At 42.4% G+C, this 24,615-nt stretch overlaps 1 protein-coding gene across 8 annotated transcripts in view; it reads right to left on the bottom strand.

The window, feature by feature from the left end:
• Window positions 1–24,615, bottom strand: part of LOC148041889 (uncharacterized) — a 55,560-nt gene that overhangs the window by 29,993 nt on the left and 952 nt on the right. For all 8 annotated transcript variants that reach the window (XR_015691718.1, XR_015691719.1, XR_015691716.1 and 5 more), the window contains exon 2: window positions 22,647–22,706. Coding sequence is in view for 4 of the 8 variants with exons in the window: in XM_087683861.1 (XP_087539987.1) it covers window positions 22,647–22,706 (60 nt within the window). In the remaining 4 variants the exon portion in view is untranslated. The remainder of the gene's footprint in view (window positions 1–22,646; window positions 22,707–24,615) is intronic.

Below are 24,615 nucleotides of genomic sequence, written 5' to 3'. Positions count from 1 at the left end.
CTTGGCTACCCCCAGACTCGTCCTACTTTGCTGCAATGCGACAATGAGAGTTGCATTGCCTTGGCACGAAATCCTGTTTTTCATGCCCGGACAACGCACATAGAGATCCAGTACCATTTTATCAGAGAGAAGCTTCTGGATGAGACCATCACCGTGGAGTACTGCAAGACGGAGGACAATCTTGCAGATTTGTTTACGAAGGCACTTCCCCAGGCTCTACTTCGGAGACATTCCAGATCCCTCAAGCTTCTGCACCGTCCAGGCTCTGAGAGGGGGTGTTAGAGATCAGTTGCCTGGTCGGACTGCATAGTCCACAATCCAGTTGGACTGTACAATCGGACTGCCACGTGGCAGTCCGACCTGCTGCAGTACAGTCGGCTGCATTTAATGCAGCCGACCTGCATATTTTGGCGCCCAGGTTTTTGGCTATTTATAGCCGTTTCTTCCAACAGTCTCCCACATTCTTCTGCTCGCAGATTACAAGCTGGAGGCTCGCGCAAATTCTGTCAGAGGTTCACAGATTTCAGTCAAGAGATCGTGCAGACTGCAACGGACTTCGAGGAGAACAGCAGGTTGCATCGTCGAGGTGGAGACACGCAGTCCAGCGCACTGCGCCCGTGTATATATCTACATATCTTTGTATACATGACACTTTATACAGCAGATCTTCATCTTCCACTGTCTCTTTCTCTCTCTTCTCTCTCTCTGCGTTCTCTCTCTCTCAGTCCTACGCTTCCGCACCGCTGCACTCTGACACCTCTAACCCTACCCCACCTTTCCCATCCTACAACGCTACCAATCCTGTTACTAGAGCCAAGAATGCCTTCACACATAAGACTCATTTTAACGGGTCGAATTTGGTCAAACTTCATGCAACAAGTGCTTGAATCTTGGGGTCTTTGGGACCTCATCATTGGTCTAGAGCCTATACTGACTAGCTCACCCTAATCACATTTGTCTCAATGGAGAACCAACAATGCCATAGCCAATGTTGAGTTAATGTAAGGGTTCCTTCTTGAGTTCCACTCGCAGTTACAACATTTTCCCCTCACCTTTGAGCATTGGAGTCACTCATGGACCGCTATGTGGCATGAGATCCCACTCAATGTATCAATCTTGACTTTGAGCTTTAGGAGGTTTCCATCAAGGAAGGGAATGATCTGAAAGTCAAGTTCCATTGAGGAAGGGGATGATCTAAAAGTCAAGCTCGCCAAATATAGATCGCTCATCGCTGAATTTACCATTACTGGCTCACCAAAGTCAGATGATGATCAGGTTATATTCTTTTGAACAAGCTTCTTAAAAAGTATTTCCAATGCATCTAGCACATCATCTCATTTCCACAATTGCCGACCTTCTATGAGTTTGAAAGTCAATTCTTGCATTACACAAGATTGTGATCATGTCAACAAGAAGCTCCCACAATCTTATTCCAAGAGGGGTCTGGTTAACTCTTCTTCGCAAGGGAAAACCGGAGGTGGAAAAAACTCACAAGATACGAAGGCAACTCAAAACAAGGGTGACACCCCTTCCTCAGACGGAACCATAGAAATTAAACCCATCTAGCACCAACTCCCTAAAAAGAATAGATTTTTCATACACTGCCAGAGATCAAGCCATGTGGATGAGGAGTATCGTACCAATACCCACGGTCTCCCCCCTAAGAAACCTCAACAAACTGCTGCAACTACCTCCTCTCCTGTTGGGCAATCCAATGGGACTATGCCTCCCACTACTGCCCCATCTCCTCCTCCTAGCACATTTGCCTTTGGACATGTGGCACATGGATAGCCTCAGCAGCCTATATCTTTCAATACCCCTAAAGGATTAGTTGATTGGCCTACTAGTTCTTGATCCATTGCACTATTTGCATCCATTCTGGGGTCTCCTCCTACACCCCACCCTAGTCACACTTCCCCACCTCGTCATGCATTTCATTGGCAATAATCCGCTAACAACTGTACACATTCATGGCCACACCCTTAGACTAGCATCTCTCTAGGTACCTTAGGTTACTCTAGGCTAGCATCCTCTAGACCTCTTAGTTCCTTAGGCTTATGTGTCAAGCCCATAGATTACTTTGTTCTTAGGTTTTCCTTCTTTTGTCTTTCGTTGCATTGACTCACACACACACACATACTCATTGCACATCTTTCATTTAGCTTTACTTTTCTGTTTTGCTTTGAAGCATCTCACTCCATTGACCTTTATTTTTGCAAATTCTGATCTCTTTTGCAAAGTTTTGTATTTTAGTACAAGGCTAACATGCAGGTTTGTATCGGTTCTTCCTAGGTTGGAGATATAGAATGCACACCATTCCTTTCATGGTTTCATCTCTCTAGGAGATTTGCTCTTCTACCAGATGGAGGCTTCCCCTCCCGAGTCGAATCATGCAATATCTCTCTTAATGCTATTATGGCGGTGACTTCTATCTTGCTCTTCCAGTTAAGGTGCTTCATCCTCATCTTCATCTTTATCTATCATCATGGTTATCAGTACCACACAAAGACTAACATTAGGCTCCTCTTTCTCCTTCGGCCTAGACTTCCAAGGTTGAGAGAGGGTTGCTAACCTTTCTGAGTATTCTACAAAATTCAACACTTGTCTTTGACATTGGCCTCCCTTTCCTATTGTACCCTCCCTTTTGCATTGCATGATCATCATCTTTGTAAAAGAGCACTCGGGCAAGTGAACAATTTCCCCACAAGGGACACTATCCAAGTGGCACCTATTGCATGTATATTCTCATCATGTAGCACACTACTCTACGCATCTCATTGTGTAGAGCACACCTAGGCACATCCTGAGTTGTCACATTGATAGTTCTTTACCACCACATCACCATACTTCTTCACCCCTTTCCCTCATCATCAATACCCACGAGTGATTGAGATAGCTTGTTAATTTTGTGATGTGTTGAATTTAATTACCCTTTTCATTCTCCCCTTGGGACAAAGTTACTTGATAGGCTGCAAATTTTATATTCTTCAAAAAGAAAAAAAAGAGGCCCAAGGGCAAAGAGGTTTTTTTGGGGGGGAGGGGACAGAGGGGCGGACAAGGGGGCGGTGGATGTGTGAGGAGGGGATAGGGGGAGAAAGGTGGGGGCTATGCGGTTTCAATGTGGTTCCATCTGCCATTGCGGGTCCTGGTAAGCTACTAGCCAGCTGACAAGCACTCTTTGTCTGATGCCTTGGCCTCTCTCAAGTGATCACTTGGGCTCCCTTGGTAAGATAACCATCACCTCTATAGTCTTAGTAGGCCATTGGGTAGCCGGCATGCACCCTTTGTCCAATGCCTTGGCTACTTTTGGGTGAGATGCCTTGGGGTGAACATGGACTTGAGCTTTTTCTCAAAATTTGGTTCCACTTTTGGGCCTGAGAGTAGGTGTTGAGGTAAAAATGGATTGAAATCTTATTAGCTCTTTAAAACAACCCCAAAACATGTAAATTACCAAAAGTTTTATTAAATGGGGCCCGGTCCTAAAAAGTTTGTCCACAGGCAAAACCCTAATTTAGGAGGATCCTTTTGCATCTATAAATAGACAAGTTGTCCACCATTTAGCCCATCCTTGTGTGGAGGTTTCTCAATCTACCGTGTAAATTTCAACCATCCTCCTTCACTTAATACAACCTTCTCAACTACTGCCAAATCATCATCAACTTGTCCAATGCTGCCTGGCTAATGTACCAGTTGTGCTGGTGACTGCATCAAAAGTCCCAGTCAGCCTACATTTTCAATCTATAGCTACCACCTTGTTAATCAGCCTCCAAATCATATTAGACAATTGGTCTTTTGACAATGTAGGCCAATTTCTTCTTCACGAGATTGCTACAACCCTTGCGTTTTGTTGTTCAGCAAGTTGCCTATATCATCTCACACCTCGGTTATTGCTTAACTGCTTTCAGCATTGAGTAATCAGTTTCCAACCTTTCTTTGCACCCCCACAACTCTGATTGGTGGTTTTCAACACTCTAGATCTATCTCTGGTGGGTGTCACACTCCGACACTATTTGGCTCTACCCTTGAGCATTTTGTACACTCTTACATTCATTTACTACATTGATTCATCTGTTTCTCCTCTTTCTGTTCATATTTGTGTTTTTGCAGTTTGAGCTTGAGTTTTGAGTTTCATGTTTAGGGTTACGGAGGCACCTGATCACCGACAACAATGGGAAGCTAGGCAACAGCTGGAGAAGTGTTTTGCTGATACAGAGTGGCCTGCTGATGCAAAAAACGCAGCTGATAAGGGTGCAAAGGATGGGGCAGCAGCTAGCAATGGCAGTCTAGCAGCAAACGTAGTTGTGTGTGACCTCCTAGCAGCAAGGCTATCGCTGAAAACAGGGTTCCAAGGGCTGGATGGAGTGTGGCAGCAGTCGACAAGGGCTGGACAACCAAGAAAAGAGGGCTGATGGCTGAAAACCTGCAAGACAAGGGATAGGTGAATGGTGGACAGCCTATCTATTTATAGATGAGTGGATCCTCCCAAATGAGGGTTTGGCTTATAGGACACAAACTCTCTGGGATCATGCACCGATTAATGAAACTTTAGGTAATTTACATGTTTGGGGCTGTTTTAAAGAGCTAATCAATTTATGCATTTTTTCGCTCAACAAGTGGTTCTCTAGGCTGAACAGGCTGAGGCAACAGCTCAGCATGAGGTTACCATGTATACACTTGCTATTGAGGTTTCCCACATTCAAAAATACTCCGAGTCAAAACTTCAACACAAGCCTCCTTCAATATAAGTTTGATCCCTCTAAAATTCCTTCATTTTTTCGTTAGTTCAATACATTTTACTTGCTCATCCATGAATGCGCAAGGAAAAGGTTTCATTAGTTGCATCTATATGGTGGCAGCATTACGTTAGCTATCATATTGCCGCACTAACCTAGACATAGGCATAGACTATTGAAGACATAGAGTTGGTCAGATTATTGCAAATCCCATATGAATAGTTTCACTCCATCACATTCTAGTTATTCAGCTTATTGACAAGGTCCTCATAATGGCTACCTGGTTAGGCAAGTACAATTATAAGCCCTTGATCGTATTTCCACATGGTCTTGACCAATAGACCCAATGGGATTAGGGCAATACCTGAATCTAACTTATCAAAACAACTCTCGAGATAGCTTAGAACTAATAATGGCCCAACTTTGTTCTACTTTTGAGATGATAGAACTTGGTTTGTTATCTTATTTTCTAGGGATGGAGGTAGTTTGATCTGGGGTTAGTATTTTTGTGTCACAACAAAAGTACACTTTTAGTTCGTGGACCAATATTGCATGTGTAACCAGCCTTCCTCCTCGTATAGGGTGGTAAATCCCCGATTACAACTTAGTTATAGTAGCAAACAATAAATGCAAATCTGAAAATACAAATTTACCTAATGATCTTGGACAATGCACACCCGATTGGCCCCAAAATTGGCACCCCTTTCGGTATTTCTTTAGCTTTATTGAAGAAAAAGTTGACTTACAATGGGATTCTCCCAATCCCTTTCGGTATTTCAACTCCCCTTGCTGTCCAAAGTGACCAGCAAATCTTCAATCTATTTTGCCCCTTGATTCGAGCACTCAATTGGCCTTCACCCACTTCATAGACGATGGAAATGCCCCAAATTCAATGGTTGTCTAGTCCTCCACCTAAATTCAGCTGAAATTCACCTTCAACCTTGTTGAATCCAAGTCTTGGAGCTTCCAGTTTCTGGCACGCTTCCCAAGGCTGCTGCTAAACCCTAATTTATGTTGTAAATTAGGATTTACAGCAAAGAAATTTGCAATTTCTCAACCTCCAAGGGTCCAAATGCTAATATCTTTGGAGCAAGGCTATGAAATGGCTGGGAGATGAGAGGAAAAGCTGTAAAGAGAGAAAATTAAGAGTTTTGTCACGAAGAATGACTGAAATTCAGTCAAGTGCAGCTGTTGCCCTACCACAACAGCATGTAGATACAAAGAACTGAAGAAAATCAATCATTTACTGCTGCTGCCCTGACTCAACAGCCTATAGATGCTGTCTCGTGCTGTTTATTGGTCTTCTTTTGCCCCTAGCTGCCTCTCAGAAGGTCCTCCAATGGCTGCAAATCAGACCAGCAGCCTCTCCTCTCTCTCTCTCTTGTAGGCTAAACTTATAAAAATGCTTCTCTCTAGCCTCTAAAGACGTTTTTCAGTCTTGCATGGGCATTTTTGACAAGTGGCAACCTTCCCAAATGGTTTTTCCTATATTTTTCATAATGAAATATTAATTTTTAGTCTTAAAATACTGAAAATTAATCTAATAATTATTTTGACGCCCTGAAAAATAATCTGACTGGCCAATAATTAAATTGGCTAGGCAACTTCCATTCCCGAGTATCTCTATGCCATCTTTGAGATTGGCATTAGGTACCATTAAACACCACTTCTCTAGTGTCACCAACTGACACTTATGGCCAAATGGATGACCTAGGCCAACAACTGGCACCAAATACCACCAAGTACCTGTGCGGCATAACTTATAGCAACTTTTGTCTTTGAAATCCGGTGATTTCTTCGGATCCCGGGCTCGTAAATTTACTTTAACCCCAGTTGCACCTCACATGTACAACATTTACTTAATCATGTGATTAGAAATTAATCCACATGTTAAGTGAGGTTTCAAAAATACATGTCCTCATGACAACAGCAATGTTCAGTTGCATACAATTGTTGAAGACTCAATTTGGCTCCTTAGCATTTAGATTCAAGGGAAAAATTGAAGATTAAGGATTGTTGATTATTATGGGCAATCAATGATACCACAATTATTAGAGATTTCTCTCTTCTCTATGCCTATGTACATGCAATCTGGTGAAGGACATTGAAGATTTAACCCTCAATTGGAACAATTGGAACTTGTTGACATTTGGATTTTTTATTGATTCTAGTTTGTAATAACCAACAAGAATTGGAGTTCACATGGCTGTGTTGGGATGTGTGCACGCTGTGGAGATACACTAGGGTTTGCAAAGAAAACACATTGTATGACCCCAATTGCAACACAATGAACTCAAACACTAACGTAAAAACACAAAATAAAGATAACCAACTAATGAATGAAAATGTACAGAATGCTCAAGATGACAACTATCCAATAGCCACCAGTGGCTCTCACGGGAATAGGTTGAGGAAGGTATCAATATATGTTGTCCACTACTAGAGACTGATCTCAAATGTTGTAAAATCGGAGTTGAGATGAGGTTGTAGATGTCAGGGTAGTAGGTTGAACTCCAAAAGGCAACAATCTCTGGGGTTGGAGAAGGAAAATGTAGTAGTTTATCACCTAGAAATGATGGCAATTGATCACACAACATTCTGGAGCTGGGCAATAATTGGAAGAGCAAGATTGGTAGGCGGCCTGAGCAGCTACAAAATGCCGGCTGACAAGTCTCTAGATGACATTAGCAAGCTGGGATAGAAAAATGCACACTATAGTCGGTTGGTAGATCACCTCGACAACAAGCTAAAAGCAGATTATCAACAAGGCAAAAGTAGACTGTGCCAACCTCTAGGATGTGTAAAGAAATGCTCGCCTACACAATACAAATACAATTGTATAACAAACACATAGACTGATAAGGAAACACAATTAGGGTTACGGTTAACACAAAGACAATGAACATAGAAGATGAAAGAAATATGGATAACAAATGAATACAATTCCCAATGCAGCAAACACGCTATGCTAGGTGAAATATTGACCCCCAAACTCCCGTGTCTCTAGGATTGAAGCAAAGAGTATGAGCAAAACGGTATTTCATGCTCTGACAGATCTCGAAACACAACAAACAATCACCAAATATGTCTAGCAACAGCAAATGCAGCTCGAAGATGTCTAGCTCAATGTCAAATGGAGCCAAACAATGTGACAATAGCAAAACACGGCAATGTTGATGATATGGCAGCTTAGGCGGTGCTGCAGACAGCAAAACGCAGCCCTGATGATGACACAGCCAAGCTAGACAACAGAGTGAAAACAACAGTAAACACAAGTTGAGTCATCATCAAACAGGCTGGAAACAGGTCAACAGCAATAGGGAAGGTCGAAATAGCAGTTGCCAACAGCCAAGAAGGCCCGGCCAGCAATCATCAACAGCTTGAGAGTGTTTGGAAGCTGGTACCAACAGCTAACAGTAGTAGGCAGCAACTCAAATTGAGATATCCTCTGCGTGGGGTGTGGATAGTAGAGTTTACGCACTAGCAATTTGTAAAAACGAGATCAAGTTGAGTGGTGGGCAACTTGTCTATTTATAGATGGTTGGGTCCTCCCAAATTAGGGTTTGGCTTATGGGATGCAAACACTCTCTAGGAACGCATTTCTTTTTAATGAAAGCTTGGTAATTTATTAATTAAGCTTGTTATGGGGCTGTTTAATGTGGATAATTAGCATGTAATGAATTTTTAGCTCAACACCCCCTCTCAAGTCCAAAACCGAAACTAGAAAGGGATTGTAGTAGCCCAAGCCCATATATTTTTCTTTTCCCAAGGCATCACATCCCAAAGCAGTCAAGTCATCAGACAAAGGGTACATGTCATCTGCCCAATGTCTACCAAGACTACAAAGATAATGGTTATCTTACCAAGGACGCCCAAGTGGTCACCCCAAAGAGACCAAGGCATCGGACAAAGGGTGCTCATCAGCTACCCAATGGCCTATTGGGACTTGCAAAGGCAAATGGAACCACAATTGACTTTGCTTATTTTTCTGTGTTGAGGGGTTTGAACCTTTGATGTGATTTAGCATTAAGTATAGGTTTTCAATCGGTGTTCGTCCTATTGAGTAATATGTGCCCCTAGGAGAGAATAAAGGGATGGTCAAACCCAATACATCACAAAATGGACAAGCTATGCTGACAACCACAGGGTGTCGATGACAAAGAAATCTATGGAGGATATGTGGAGATGCAAAAAAAAAAATAGAAGCAAAGGGAGACTACCCTGGGAGACTGTCATGTGAGTTGCCACAAATATGATCACTGGTGGGTCAACCACTATTTGACTAAAAAGGGATAAATGCGCATAGATGCATGTATACAAGAATAGAATGCCAGTGCATGGGGTCATGCAAAGGGCAATACAAATCATCATGTTCATGCAAAATGCTATGCAACGGTGCCACTTGGATAGTGCCATCACGGGGGAATTGTTCATTTTCCCAAATACCCTTTACAATCATGATCATACTGATGATACGAATATTGATACAAAGTACAATAATGATAATGTCTATGAAGTAAAGCCTATAGACACCAAGAGTAGAAGACTGTCCCCTCTCACCATCGAACAACACCACAGAAGGAGAAGTAAGCAAGGCCTGCTTGGTTACGTCTTAACTGCTCTGGCATGCATCCTTTGCACTTTCGTCTGAAATGGGGTAACTTTGCAGGCCATTGTTTTTCGTGTGGAAAATTGGGGCATTTTATGGCCCAATGTCCAGCAAAGCAACCGACTTCAGATGCTGAGCATATTTTGCCTCCTAGGGAAGATATGGTGCTTGATACTCTGTCGCATGTGCGACCCAGCCCCCTAAAGTTTTGGATAAAGGCAAATAACATGTTTGGGGCTTGGATTCCCGTGACAATGATTGGGTAGATGTACATGCCAAAAAAGGTAAAAGGTTTGATGCTGGCATGGCGGATACTGTGCCTAATGCTTCACAAGATTCCTTGCGTACTTATATGCGTAGGAAAGACATGTTGTCGTCAAAGCACCCTTCTCATGCTATGGTTTCTTTTGTTCCTCGCAATCAGCCCACTAGGAAAGTATATACGGATGGTCTGAAGGGCCCACCTGCTAAGTTGGGTTTTGATGCTAGAGGTAATGTGATTACCCCATGGGATCGGCGTTATCCCCGTTTCATCCCCAAGTCAGTGGATACACCGTCTACCTCTAAATCTGCCCGTTGGAACTCTTTTGTTGTGTTGGCTAATTTTTTGGATGAGGGAGTCCTTGATATTCTAGCAGAAAAGGTTAAATCGAGGCAAGCGTTGCCTCGTTCTTGATCTTCTTTTTGAATATACATGAATATAGCCACGTGGAATGTACAAGGCATTTGTTCTCGCAATAAGCAGCATGCCTTTGAGCACAAGAGTCACGGCGAAGCAGGATAAGTTGTGGATTGCCATGGCTTTCGCTTGTTTTATGCAAGGACCCATGCCATGCATTATTCTGGTGTGCTTATGATTGTACATGAGAAATATCAACCTGTTCTTATAAAAAATGATGTACATGGTCGTTTTGTGGTGATTGAGGTTTTATTTGAGGGAGAGATCTTATGGTTACTTGGGCTCTATGCTCCAAATGACCCTTTATCCCACCGGGATCTTTGGAATACTTTGTAGACCTCCTTGTCACTTGGTAGACGGGGTTTCTTGATGGGGGATTTTAATATGTGTGTTGATCCTTTGCAGTCCACATCAGAGCATTCGGTGATGGATACTCCGGAAAGCCGTGTGTGGAATGCGTTTGCTCTTGCCGTACTTAAGCAAGATCTCTGGTCATGGCTACACCGTTCGTCTACAGGGTTTACTTTTCATTCTGCACAATATACATCTACATGGTCGCGGTTGGACCGCATGTACATCATGCAGGATGATGCTTTTCTTCCTGAGATGCTGGAAATGAAAGTGTTGCAGCAATACGCCTTGTCGGACCATTTTCCTCTACAGCTTGAGATGCTTGCACAACCCATTGCACTTTTTAAGCAATTTTTGGATAGACTCCCTTTGCGTTTCAACTCGTCTTATTTGAAGCATTCAATCTTTTAGGGTTATATGCAGCAATTGATTGATAGATTTTTATTGGACTCCCCTTCTGAGGGCAACGCTTCTTTTGAACGATTGCTCTCTAATGTGCAGCGGGTTGCACGACAGTATGGGATCCATCATGCCTCTCTTTGTCGGCGGCGTCGACACGCAGTGGAGGCATTACTGGTTTTGGTTCGTTCTCTACTGGTGGAGACTCCAGATGATGTATTTCTGTTGCCATTGGCTATGCGTTTGGCTAATCTTCTTAAAGAGTTTCAGTTGAAATCTTATCAACAGGCCAAATTGCAAAATTTGACGGAGAATTTGCAAGATAGTGCTTGTCAGACCCATAAGTTCTTTCGTGCTCTTCATGCATCTCCCGCTCGAGAGAATATGACTAGACTCCAGGATGCAAAAGGTCAAATGGTCACTGATCCTCAGACTATTGTGAATATGTGTAGGAATTATTTTCTAGACCTTCTTGGTTCTACTCCTTCACCTTCTGACCAAACTACTCATGCTCGCTCAGTTTTCTATGATTTGGTTCGCAATCAGGTTCCACATGACATGCAAACTACTTTGGAGACAGATATTTGTGAGGCGGAGGTTATGGATGTTTTGTTACACTTGCCCAAGAATAAAAGTCCCGGTTGGGATGGTCTCACCAATGAATTCTTTGAGGTTTTTGCTACCAGTCTGGTGAAACCATTGACGGCTATGTTTCAGCAGGTTTAGGAAACGGGGTTCATGCCTTCCTCACGGAAAGGAGGACTTATCAAACTGCTTCCAAAAGTTCCTTCGCCGTCTATGTTGAAACATTGGCGACCAATTTCTTTGATGGGTTCTATGTATAAAATCTTTTCCAAAGTAATGGCGAATCGGCTCCATAAGCATCTTCCTGCCATTGTACATCCTCTTCAATATGGTTTTATTAAGGGCCAAAACATTTTGCATAATGTCTTGAATGTGCAACTGGCTATTGACTATGCAAGGCACTCTAATCAGGAGGTGGTATTGATTCAATTGGATCTGGAAAAGGCTTTTGATTATTTAGACTGGTCCTTCATTGCATACCTTATGTCTACTATGGGCTTTGGTACTCGGATGGCTCGTTTGATCTACATCATTAGTGTTGCGGCTTCTTCGCGAGCTATGCTGAATGGTGGTGTTACCGAGCCTTTTGTCCTTGCACGCTCTGTGAGACAGGGTTGCCCTTTGAGTCCTCTCTTTTTTGCCCTTGTGACTCATCCGGTTCTTTCGATGTTATCTCAGATGGCAGCTTCTACTCAGTTGGTTGGATTGTCTCTTCCTTTTGGACATCACTTCATTAGTCAATCCTTGGCTGATGACAGCTTTATGATTTTGCGTGCGGATAAGGATAATCTTCGCAAAGCATTAGATGTTTGGACTCTCTTTGGTCATGCTTCTAGTCTTCATATCAATGCTTTGAAATCAGCCATTCTCAGTCGCACGGAGTCAGATTTGCAGTCACTGGACTGGCAGGGAATGGTTGTTCCTCGTGGTTCCATTGTCAGGCATCTTGGGTACCCTTTGGGTGTTGATGTTCGGCCGAAGCAACTACTAGAGTGGATTTCACAGAAACTGACAGCTAAGTTTCTGTATTGGAAGTCACAGGCTTGGCCTTTCCATGTTCGCCTCAAAGTGGCTCAGACAATTATGTTGCCAATGCTCACATATTTCTTGCCATTGCTGCCTTGGACTACTACTACATTGAATGCTCTTACTCAGTGCATTCGTTTCATGTTATGGAAGGACTTCTTACATGCAGGTATTTCATGGATCTCTTGGTCGCATGCATGTACCCCCAAAGGCATGGGTGGTGGGGCTATTTTGGATGCCGAAACTCATATGTTGGCACTCCGTTGGTCTCTTTTTCGTGCCATGTGCTTGGATCATCACCCGTAGGTCTTGATAGCCCGTTATTTTCTTGAGAATCACGGGCTTGTGCATGGTAATACTCAAATTCGGAGCTCCTGGTGGCATGTTCTTAATGCACACTCGGTTTTCTAGTCCTTCATCATCCCTGCTTGCTCACTTGGTATGTTCCTGGAAATTGGTTCTCCAGAAGGCTCAATGGCATCCAACAGAGGACCGCTTAGCTACTAACTCCTTTCAACAGGAACTGTTGGCAGCCTCGCTATTACTTTCTTGGGAAGGCAAACATGAGCTCAGACCAAAATTTAACCGTATGGCACGTTTGGGCTTGACTTTAGTTTGCAGATGCTACCCTTGCTAGTCGCAATGTGTTGATATCGTTTCGTACAGCCAAAAGGCTTTTCAGGATCCCTCGTGGATACTGTGATTTATGGGGACAGCTTTTGATGGTGCTCCAGAGTAGACAACCCTTTCCTGCCCTTGCTTCGGCGTCCTTGGCAGGACTCGGACCTTGCAAGCCGTCTGAATTTGGAAAAGGCCTCAGCTAACCAGGTGTATCATCTTTTGACTAAAGCTAATACTGTATGGGGATTGCGTAAATCTCAGTCATGGTGGAAGGTAACTGTGGTGGAGGGCTAGTTGAACAAGACACCTTTCAAATGCAAGGTCTATCTTTGGAGGGTGATGATCGGTGGTCTTCCTCTTGCTTCAGCCCTTTCCAAGCGCGAACCTCCAACGGCAATTGTTTCTTTTGCACCACCAGTGTGGAATCGCCTTGTCATCGATTTATTTCTTGCCCTCTTGCTAAGAAAATCTGGTCACTCTTGTCGGCAGTTTGGCGAGCAGTGGTTGGTTTTTCACTAAGCCCTTTTGACTAGGTTTTTGCGCGGCCCAAATACCCCACACCGGCTCAGTCGCATATGAAGATCTTGTTCCACTTTCTTAGATACTGGGGCTGTTGGCACAATTGGACCATTCGGAATGCTTTTCTTTTTGATTCAGCCTATAATGTTCAGGGACATATTGCTAGGCTTAAAGGCCTCTTGTATTGGCAAATAGATCTCATTCGGCACTCTGACTTACTCCCTCGGGAGGACTTACTTCCCTGGCATATGGCAATTTCCTCTGCGTCTTTGCCATGATTTTTTGTAACTCTTTTGTCGTTTAGTACTTTAGAGAGAGAGAGAGAGAGATTTACACACGATGGCTTAGAGCCATCGTGTATCTTGTAATCATGTAAAATTGTACCTTTTTTCCTAATTAATACAATTACCTTTTATGGAGAGAGAGAGAGAGAGAGAGAGAGAGAGGAGGCTGCTGGTCCAATTCTCTGCATAGAAGTCAGCATTTGTTGCAGGTGTCAGCCACCATCAGAGGGCTCCAAGAGGCAGGTGACAGCAGGGGGACTCTCTCTAGGGTTGAGGGACAACATTGTTGATCAAGCAATATCATGTATGAGGCTTTAGGACAATAGGCGACTACATTAGTTGCAGATTTGACAGACCAACAAATCAATTTTGGGCATTTCCTTGCTTGCGAAGAATCTCAATTTTCTCTCTCATCTTAGCATTGTCTCACCTTCTCTAGCCTATTCTCTGAAGATCTCAGCATATCTCAGCCAAATTTGGTGGACAACAGGGAGAATTCTGTTGTAAATCCTAAATTTCTATAGAAATTAGGGTTTAGTAGCCACCTTGGGACTTGTACCATTGGTCAAGGGCATCATACATTGAAATCAGCACCTAAAATTTGAGGAATTGCCAGGGATTTCAGATGCTAGCTCATCCATTGTGAATTGGACTAGCATTTAGCTAGTTGGTGGTTCCATTAGAGCAAGTCTTGGGTGAAAATCGAGGGGCCATTGGCCCAAATTGCTTGTTGATTATTTGTACAAGGGGCTTTTGGATCAGCGAAGGAGACTATGGAATCTTAGCTTCTACTCAATCCATTAGCAATTAAAGTTAAAGAAATACCGAAAGAGGTGCTAGTTTAGGAGCCAATAGGGTGTCTATTGTCCAAGGTTGCTAAGGTAAAGTGTGCATTTAAGCTTATGCTCTTCAATTAATTTCTGTAATCAGGTGCTTGATCAGGTTTTGCCACCCCATCCAAGAAGGAAGGCTAGTTTCACTATCTCTTTAGAGGCAATCTAGGCCAAAGTGGTAGAGTGTTGAATTTTTAAATTTTTATTTGCTTCATGCGTTTATTGTTTTTCTATTGTTAAAGGTTCCACTATCCTTTTTTGAAAAGGAAGGATGGTTTCATGGTTCCATCATCGGGATACATCAACTCCCTTGAGTAAGTGGGTTTGTGGTACCTCATTGCAAGCATGTTATTGAAATTTTTCTTAGTTGTCACAAAATTCAGCAAGCATGTCTTTAAGCAATGAAGTCTCACTATGATGATGCATCACTCTTTGAAGAGTCTAAAGGCAATGCAAATAATGCAATGCTCAATCTTGAAATGGGCTCTTAGTACGAGCAACATGCTATAAATGCTGGTTTTGGTCATGAAGTCGGAACTTCATTGCATCATGATGCTGGAAATTAGAAAGAAGAATAAGATTTTGATGTTTAGTTTAAGACTTAGTTGATTGCTACAATAGGTACTTTGTCTTAGCTCACCAAAGACTCATGTTTTAGTGCATTTATGTAGTCCCCAAACAAGGGCAGCAAGGGTAAAAAGAGGAAGTCATCTTCTAATGCCTCGAGACATTTATATATCAATGCACCGCCTTAGCTGCCATGTCATTAACACTACTACGTTTTGCTTTGATACTGATTGAACCATCTTTGAGTTGCGTTTGCTGCTGCTAGACATATTTGGTGTTATCCTATATAGACATGATGCAGTTGATCATGGCTCAGAGAGCCAAGAAGATCAAAGAGCTTGACAGAAGAATAATAATTCGACAACAACTAATTAATGAAGGTATATATGTTTCTTTCTCATTAGATGTTGTACATAAATGTGATGATGTTGCAAGACCATCGAGACCTCTATCAAGGATGAGCCCTTTTGTTGGAGAAAGAGATCCGGAGTATATCCCTTTCTTTCAAACTCTTTCATCTACTATTTTGCAAGTATACAAGTTTTGACTTTTGTTCATTCTTTCTCTTTTACTTCTCCTCCTTTGCAGCATTTTGGTAAAGATCATGAGGAAGTTAGAGTATCATATGTTAATCATGGAAAAAGTCCTCTTGAAGATCCATTCGTGTATATCAATACACGAAGAGGCAATTATAAGAATTAGTTCTCAAAGTCAGAATTAGTTCAGTGTTTCCTTTTCTATGCATTTTGCATCATTGTATTTTTAGTTTTTTATCATTAATTAACAAAATCAATTTAATGTTTGCATCCACATCATTAACTTCTCAGTTTCAAAACCCACCTATCCCACTCACTTCTTCTATTGCATCACCATTACCATTCACACCATTTACATTCCCCTTTCAAACTCCACTTGTCCAACTACACACCACTTTCGGGGCTCTTCAAATATAGGCACATTCTATCCCTTAGATCCTTTTCTTTTGCACAGCTAGGTGGTGGTGGTGCATGAGTGGTGAGAGTTTAGCCTCCATCCCAACCATCCATGGAGACCTATATGTATGGGTACCCCACCCATGCATCTCAAGCACCATCCTATTCTCCCATCTCCTAGGCGGCCACAGAGTTTGCCAACATGTCATTACTTGGTGATGTTGAGGATACTGCAGGTTTGGGTTTTGCTCTAGCTAATGCTAGAGTGCCACTACTACCTACTCTTGAGAAGATTCGCTGGGAGGCAGAGATGCGGAGGCTTGTGCTTTGATTACATTGTCTATTAGATGTATCACAATCCCACTTATTCAATCACGTAAGACAACTAAGGATGCTTGGGATATTCTTACATGTTTATATTATTGAAGAAATGAAGCTCATGTTGCTTACTTACATAATCAGTTAGAAAGTGAACATATGAATGGAGGTAGCAAAGATCAAAGAACTTAAGGAGCACTTGATTGCTACAAATGATATTTTGCGAGACAGTTCACTTGTGTAGATTGTTCTCAATGTCTTCCTAATTCTTGTCAGAGTCTTGTATCTACTTTTCCTTGGATTGGCTATCTTACACCTCTACAATATTTGGACCATCCATCGGTTAGTCATGTTCTTTGGGATCCACATCTAGAGTCACCATGTCTAGCACTTTTATGCCACAAGTAGCATCTAGTTACCCACGATTCTATCCTATGCCACTCACGTATCTCCCACCAGCTATCCATTCATCCTCATCACAACAAAGCATGAGTTTACAGATAAGACTCGTTTTAATGGGTCGACCTTTTATCACTTGGTCTAATTTGATGCAGCATGTCTTGGATTTCCAAAGACGGTGGGAACTTGTTCAAGGTAAAGAATCCCAACTTAGATCTTGTATGAGGTTGTTTGCAGAAACGCCATAGCCATAGTTGAGTTGATGCAGGGTCTTATGCTTGAATTTTACTCCCAACTTGAAGGCTTTGACCTTGCTTCTGAGCATTGAGCGCATCTCGTTGACCGCTATGTGGCTCTCACCGTATAAACCTTGACCATGAGCTCCAAGAGTTCAAAACCACTAAGAGGAATTATTTGTGTATCAAGTTGAATGAGTATTTGTGATTATTGAAATTGCTAGAACTAGATTATGCAAGTCACCAAATGATCAAGTTACTTTGTTTATGAATGAATTGCCCTGAAAATACTTTCATTTTAAACCGACTATGCCCATCTTCTATAAATTTGAGTGTCAGCTACTACTGCGTTATACTCGGTTGTTTGATCAATTTCATAAGACCTCTCAATTTTCCTCTTTAGGGGGAGCCTTGACTTCCCAGAAAGTGAAGCAAAGTGGTGGCAAGAGCAATACCAAGATTAAGTTAGATAATGAGGCACAAAGTAGCGCCGTTGTAGGATTGAAATCAAATTGGCAAAACATTTGCAAAAGAAACATGCACTATCAACATTGCCAAAATGCCGATCACTTTGATAACGAGTGTTGTTCAAAGGCCAAGGGCAGTCTGCCTAAAGACTCATCCCTCGAGCACATCAAGCGAGGGCCCTTCTGTGCCACCGCACAGCTGAGAGGAGGTCATCCTCCACCCTAGCAGGGTAGATTCTCTATTCACATGGTGGTTGGACCATCTGCTCCCTCTTTACGTGAGGAGTTGTAAAAAATGTCCACTCGTCCTACTGATTTGGACTTAAAAATCCTCAGGCACTTCTCTCCCTTGAAGCTCTAGTCTAGCTTTGCTATTCCTCTAGACATTCCAACTCTTACTTTCCTCCATCTTTAGCGTGCCTACTTTTTGGTAGTGGGACCATCTGAAAACCTAACACGTTACAGTTGCAAGCACTTTTCATTGAAGTTGAGGTATGCATGTTTTATGGTCTTAGGTTGTATTTTTGCTCTTCACTTGTCTTTTGAACCTTGGGGCTAACCCTTACAAGACCTAACGGTTGATTGAAGCGAAGACTTGGATCGTTCGGCACTTTTTGGTTGCCCTTCCTACATGGGGATCTATACTCTAGACCAGCAAGGAGTCTTTTCCTTTAGAGGCCGACTTCTTGCTTTACTTGAAGTGCTGGCCATTCATTTCATAGGTTTTTAGTTGGACATGTAGTTCACTCTTCTTCCATGAGTTTTTCTCCTTTTTCCCCATCGACATCTATATCTTAGGGAGAGAGGGAGTCCCATAACATACACAAACGGTTACGATTCGTGGCCCTTAGGCTCGGGGGGACCAAAACAGTGCCCACAACGGCCATGGCATCCTTTAACACTGGCCAATAGACAGCCTGACAGTTTTCCACACCTCAACCCACACGGGGCATTCATGTTGAAGCAAGCGCTGAAAATCTGCCATTGGGCGCCATGGCACAACATGGACCAAACGGCAATCAAAGAACAATGGCAGTTTAGTTAGAAGATCGGCACGATGCTTCTCAGATTTCAACAACACCTCATAAAAGCCTCGAGGCCCAACAAAAATCTCTTCAACACACTCCCCTTATAGTAGACTTTGCAGCCACTGGCGAATATAGGAAAGCACTGGAATCCTACCAGTGAAGAAGAGTATAACAGCACGTTCATAAAATACAAAGAATGAGCGCAAGACATTTTTCGGGTCCACAGTGGCTTCCAGAACATCTTCAGTTCCAGAGTCAGAAAACGCTTCATGATTATGTTGAACATAATCGCCAAGCAAAGTGTTGGCAAACTCCAACAAATGCTCCCAATCAACATCCCAAGAATCCACAGAATTAGAAGCAACCTGCGCATAAGAACGTTCCTGATAATCCATTGTCTCTTCCGAAGTATGCTTGGTGCGTTTGCCCGCAGGCTGGAAGTTAGGACCAGGGGGCATCTCCTCCGTACAAGGAACCATATCCTCTGGTTCCTCTGTATCAGAATCCGGACCAAGGGCTGCCACCATTTGGTCGAGAAAGGCCATATCCAGACCCAGCCATATTGTATCACCACTTGTGCAGGTCGGATGCTGAGCCAAGAGCTCACGGAAGACAGAAACAGCACAGGCCTCTCTCTCTCTCTCTCTCTCTCTCTCTCTCTCTCTCTCTCTGTGCTGTATCACAGATCTCTGTCTGCTGTGTTAGAAATCTGCACCTCTGTATGCTTGTTTCTCACACTGCTGAGGCCGCCCCTCTGCTGTATCACAGAATTCTTTCTGCTGTGTCAGAAACCTGTATGACTGTGTCATTCGCTCTTACAACAGGGGATTTGAAGGCCAGAACAGACAGGGGACTGACGGTCAAGTCTGTAGTGCACCCGCCTCCTGTTTATACTGCTCCCGCTAGCTGATTCACTCCCTCGCCTGTGGTAGATGCGATCATGACCACACTAGTAGTGCCTATGACTGTCCAACAGAATAACAGCACCCGCCCACAGCAGTCGTGGTCCTTCTGTCTGATCATGGGGCGAGGACAGAACTCTCTCTCTCTCTCTCTCTCTCTCTCTCTCTCTCTCTCTCTCTACGCGGCTGCCTCAGCTCTGCACGTTGACGCAGAGCAAGATACCGCAGGCGTTCAGGCATTCAAGCGTTCAGGCGTCGATGGGGCCGTCTGACAGGGCACGTAGGCCCAGGCGAAGACAGGGGCAGTACACACACACTCTCTCTCTCTCCCTCTCTCTAACTTCTCTCCTCTCTCTCTCTCTCTCTCTCTCTCTCTCTCTCTCTCGCTCGCTTCGTAAAGATAATTGAATTAAGTAGTAAATATTTACATCAGACCATCAAGTCAACATTCTCACTGTGTACCTCTTACTTTCTGTTACATCAGACCATCAGGTCATTCGAGAAACTCACACACACACACACACACACACACACACTCTCTCTCTCAAAACAACCTATTACATGAACAGTACTATCAGATCACACAGAAGGAGTAGTTGGAGTGGAGCGAACAATCGCCATCCAGGGAGTAGCAATATCCAGAAGAACCAGGTTCTCTCTCTCTCTCTCTCTCTCTCTCTCTCTCTCTCGTGAAGATAATTGAATTAAGTAGTAAATATTTACATCAGACCATCAGGTCAACATTCTCTCTGTATCTCTTACATTCTATTACATCAGACTATCAGGTCATCATACTCTAGCTCTCTCACACTCTCTATGTAGAATATTTACATGAGGCCTGTAGGCTCTCTGAACAACCAGAACAACCTATTACATGACCAATTCTAATAAATCACGCAGAAGGAACAGCTGGAGTAGAGCTAACAATCACGAGCCAAGGAGCAGCAATATCCGGAAGAACCATGTCAACTAATATCATAGAAGAGATTTGCCATAGCACCAATCCACACACACGGGCCACATGCCCATGGATGCCTGATGCTGAATCAAAAATAAAGGCATTGCAAGTACGCCATATATGCCACAGGGTTGTCCATCTAAGGAAATGGAATAGGCAAGAACAATCTGAAGGCAAAGAGGGCATAGAGGACGTATTTCCCATAATCCACAAACGAACTGGTATGCAGTGCTGAGTCACCGAGAACCACACATGGGAAATGAAATTCCAGATCTGTTGCGCAACAAGGCAAGAGACAAAGAGGTGAAGCAATGTCCCATCACATGCACAACGACCTGCAAAGACCTTTCGGGCACGGAGCACATCTCCCGTTGAAAGACCCCCAATGAGCAGCCTCCACATGAACACTTTACCTTGATACGGAACCTTAGACTTCCAAAGCTAGATAAATCTTTCCTACTACTTCTTTTTGCTATCCCTGAGATACCAGAACTTATTAACCTTCCCCATGACCCATCTCTTAGCTTCCACCATCCGATGATATATCTAATTAGCTGGCCTTTTCTCAAAGTCATCAGAAAGCACAAACATCCAGTCACGCCATGGATCCAATGGCTGTAACGCAGGCAAAGGAGAGAACCTCTAAAGACTGTCCTATATGGACAACCAAATGTCCTTGTATCCACGAGGCACCCTAAAGTACTAACGAATACGCCTAAAAGAATAAAGGCGGGGCTGCCCAAGAATAACCCAAGAATGACACCATCACGGACTGTCTTCAACCCTAACCTAGCCATCCGATTAAACTTATCTCACTGCAAATCTTTTTGTGGCCAATCCAACAACCTTGAGGAAGCCAGTATTTCTCCTTGCAGCTAATTTTTCTCCTTACGAATATCCGAAGGACGCCAAACTACAAAACAAAGCATCTCCTGCTAAGAAGCAATCAAATGAGCAAGGAGAAAAGACTAGGAGACCTTTATAGGCCTCATAGAATTAAGTGCATGCCACCAGGAAGCATGAATAACCGTGTTCTCTCTCTCTCTCTCTCTCTCTCTCTCTCTCTCTCTCTCTCTCTCTCTCTCTCTCTCTCTCTCTCTCTCTCTCTCTCTCTCTGTCTACCAATACTAAATGGCTCTTCACCAGCCCCAAAAACCTTTTTCTCAGTTGCGTGGGTATTCTTACCAAGTGGCAATCTTCTAATCCCATTCTCCAACAAATTCCAGTCATTAAATTAATTTTCAAAATTAATTAATTCTGAAAGTTAATTTTAACCCTTCTGACCCGGCCCAAAATTACATGTGTCCATCCATAATTAAACTGGCTAGGCCATTTGCAACCTAGAGTGATCCCCAACCTCAGTTAACCCTTAGAATGGTTAATTAATTAATTAATGTCAATCCCTAGTGTCACCAATGACACTTAATGGTCAAATACATGTCGTAGGGTCAAAACTAACATCAATTAACAACCAAAGCCCAGCTGGCATAACTTGTCACAACTTTTGCATTTGACATCCACTCACTCCTCTAGGTCCTTGGCCATCAACCATGAAATAACTGCCGTATGCATCACATGTGCCTAGCAACATTGCACATTTGATTATTAAATTAACCAAATGTTACTAGCAAGATTTAAAGCATCTCAAAAAGTTCACATCTCCACGACAGATAGAGACAAGCCAATATCAATTAGCCCCAAAAAAGATTGGCACCCCTTGCACTATTTATTTTCACATTAATTTAAAAGATTATTTACAAATGAGAAAGGCCAATGCTCCAAGAGATTGGAAGCCCACTAATCAAGCTCAATCCCACACAATTCTAAAACCACTTGCTATTCTCTATAAACTAGCAACCCTAAAACACACTTTGCTCCTTAACTTGAGTGCCTCCAGAGCCCAAACTCTGTCTTTAAAGCTGCACCATCATCTCTATCCTTCTTACCCTCTATCTCAATTAGTCACCTCTCTCCCTTAGTTTTTAGTACCATCACCTCCTTTGGTCCCCATTCGCTACCTATTTTGGCCGTCCTCGTCATTGTTTTATTCACATCCCCATTCCTATTTCTATCCCATGTTTCTAGGAACAAACAAGTTTATACATATATGTTATTTGGAAACCTAAAATTCAAGAAATAACATCATCAAATCATGAATGAAATTTAAAGCAAAAATGAAATGATAAGTATAATTGCATACCGAAGCCATAAGCAACGAGCGTTTTCAAGGTTGCACTGCATCAAATCTTCTTCTCTCCATCTACAAACAACACACAATGTTCAAGCATGGTTATGTTGATGTCATCACATTTAAAATGCTTTGTGGAGTTGTTGCAGCTAAACCTTGAAACTCTAGCAATGAACTTATTTGCAAATATATATTTTTCTATGTAGATATAAGCAATTAAAACCTCATAGAATTCTAGATTCTAAAAAGATATATAGATAAAATGACTAACATAGGTCTTCTTGTTGAAGTTAACCCTCCATTGAGATAGAATATGGAGAAGTGAATGTAACTTGGCAAAGTTTGCACAACTATTATCTAAACCATAACTTAAGCATCCATAGAACACCCAAAAATGAGCAGATACAGCAAATGCATGCACAACACTAGCCTATGGAACTGCCATCTTCAACAGAACTAGTCATATGTCTCAAGTTTCTGCACTAAAAATAGCATGCAATCTCATTCCTAAATACCTTAGGAGAATAGAAAAATGAATAGTTGTCACTGAATGCAAGTCTCTCACAACCAAGGCACCACTCAGTACATCAAAACACTCGAAAAATTGCTAGGTACCAATCACTGGAACAGTAAATGAAGCTTCTCAACTGCAAAACACGTCACCTTGCATGTCATTATGAAAGGCTCTCTCAATAATAAATGAAAGAGGCTGTAGGATGTATTGCTAGCAGAATTTTTCTTGCGATTTTGATGTGTTGGAGGAGCACCTCTTGCTGATGATAAATCAGTCCTGAATTCATGGTGCTTAGAGATGTCTTGCACACAAACAATGATTATGTCAAAACCTCTTAGATTCTAGACCAACCATCCTTGTGCCAATCATTTACAAGCTGATTAAATTGAACAAACACTTAAGACCATCCTATACAAAGGTTTGCATCCTACTCATTATGATTTTGTGCCTCAACGGCAGATTTCTCATAACATCTGCAATGTATGCATGGCTATTGAGTATGCCAAATACACAAAACACAGTGTTCTTTTGTTACAAGTGAATGTGGCAAAATCCTGACACAGTTCATCCAGGACTGTATAGCACTTGTGATTCTTAAGCTTGGGGACAAGAGTTTTGTCTGAGTTATGATCATTGAGTCTGATGTGTAATGCCTGCATGAGACTATGATTCATGAAGACTGCAAAATGACAAGCAACTAAGCAAGGAATCCCAAAGCCACCAAAACTGGACCATCCAGGGCACTAAAGGGTTGATAAGACCTAAACGCATCGCTTACACAAGGGTTAGGATAAAAAACTTGGTGTCAAGTTTGTCGTTTATGACGGGCCCCTTGGGGGCGCCAGTGATGTTGACCGTCATGCCTTAGAAAATTTTTTGCAATTTTCCGTTCACTTAAAAAGAATTGTATAAAATAATAAAACCCAGATCCGATATGTTGAACCCTTGTCCAAGGTTTAAACCCCAGACCTTGTACTCAGTAGACCATCATACTTCCATTACAATATCATCAGTACATTGAAACATTCTGTATTGTGCTTATTATTATAAATATAAATCCTTCATTATCTATTAAAATATAAATGTTCGCGTATTAGGGACCAGGTCCCGCCAGTTATCCGAACGACAAGCTGTCAATAAGACAAAGCACAGCGCAAGGAATTTATCCAAAAGGCTTAAATAGATGGTGCAAAGCCGGAAAGTATACGAAAACTTGAGGTCAAAGTTCATAAATGCTACTCCCATGGAAAAAGCCTCTGCTAACTACTGTTTCTCCTTAGTTCCCAAGGGATGGAAAAGCCTACGAAAGAGCTAGAAGTCCAATTTTTTCCACATTCTAATTCCTGGATATAGCAAGAAGAAAGTATGAACATAGAGGAAATAAGCTTAAGCCTAAAATTTGCAAAAAGCATGATCATCTGGCAGCTGCAATGGGATTCTAGTACTGTTAGGTCTGTTGGCTGTTCA

The sequence above is a fragment of the Lygodium microphyllum genome, chromosome 1 (genome assembly GCF_053477565.2).
Source record: "Lygodium microphyllum isolate KBCC chromosome 1, Lygodium_microphyllum_v1.1.10, whole genome shotgun sequence".
In the NCBI taxonomy this organism is placed as follows: domain Eukaryota; kingdom Viridiplantae; phylum Streptophyta; class Polypodiopsida; order Schizaeales; family Lygodiaceae; genus Lygodium; species Lygodium microphyllum.
Note: the sequence above shows the minus strand (reverse complement) of the source record. Positions and strands in the feature narration are given on the sequence as shown.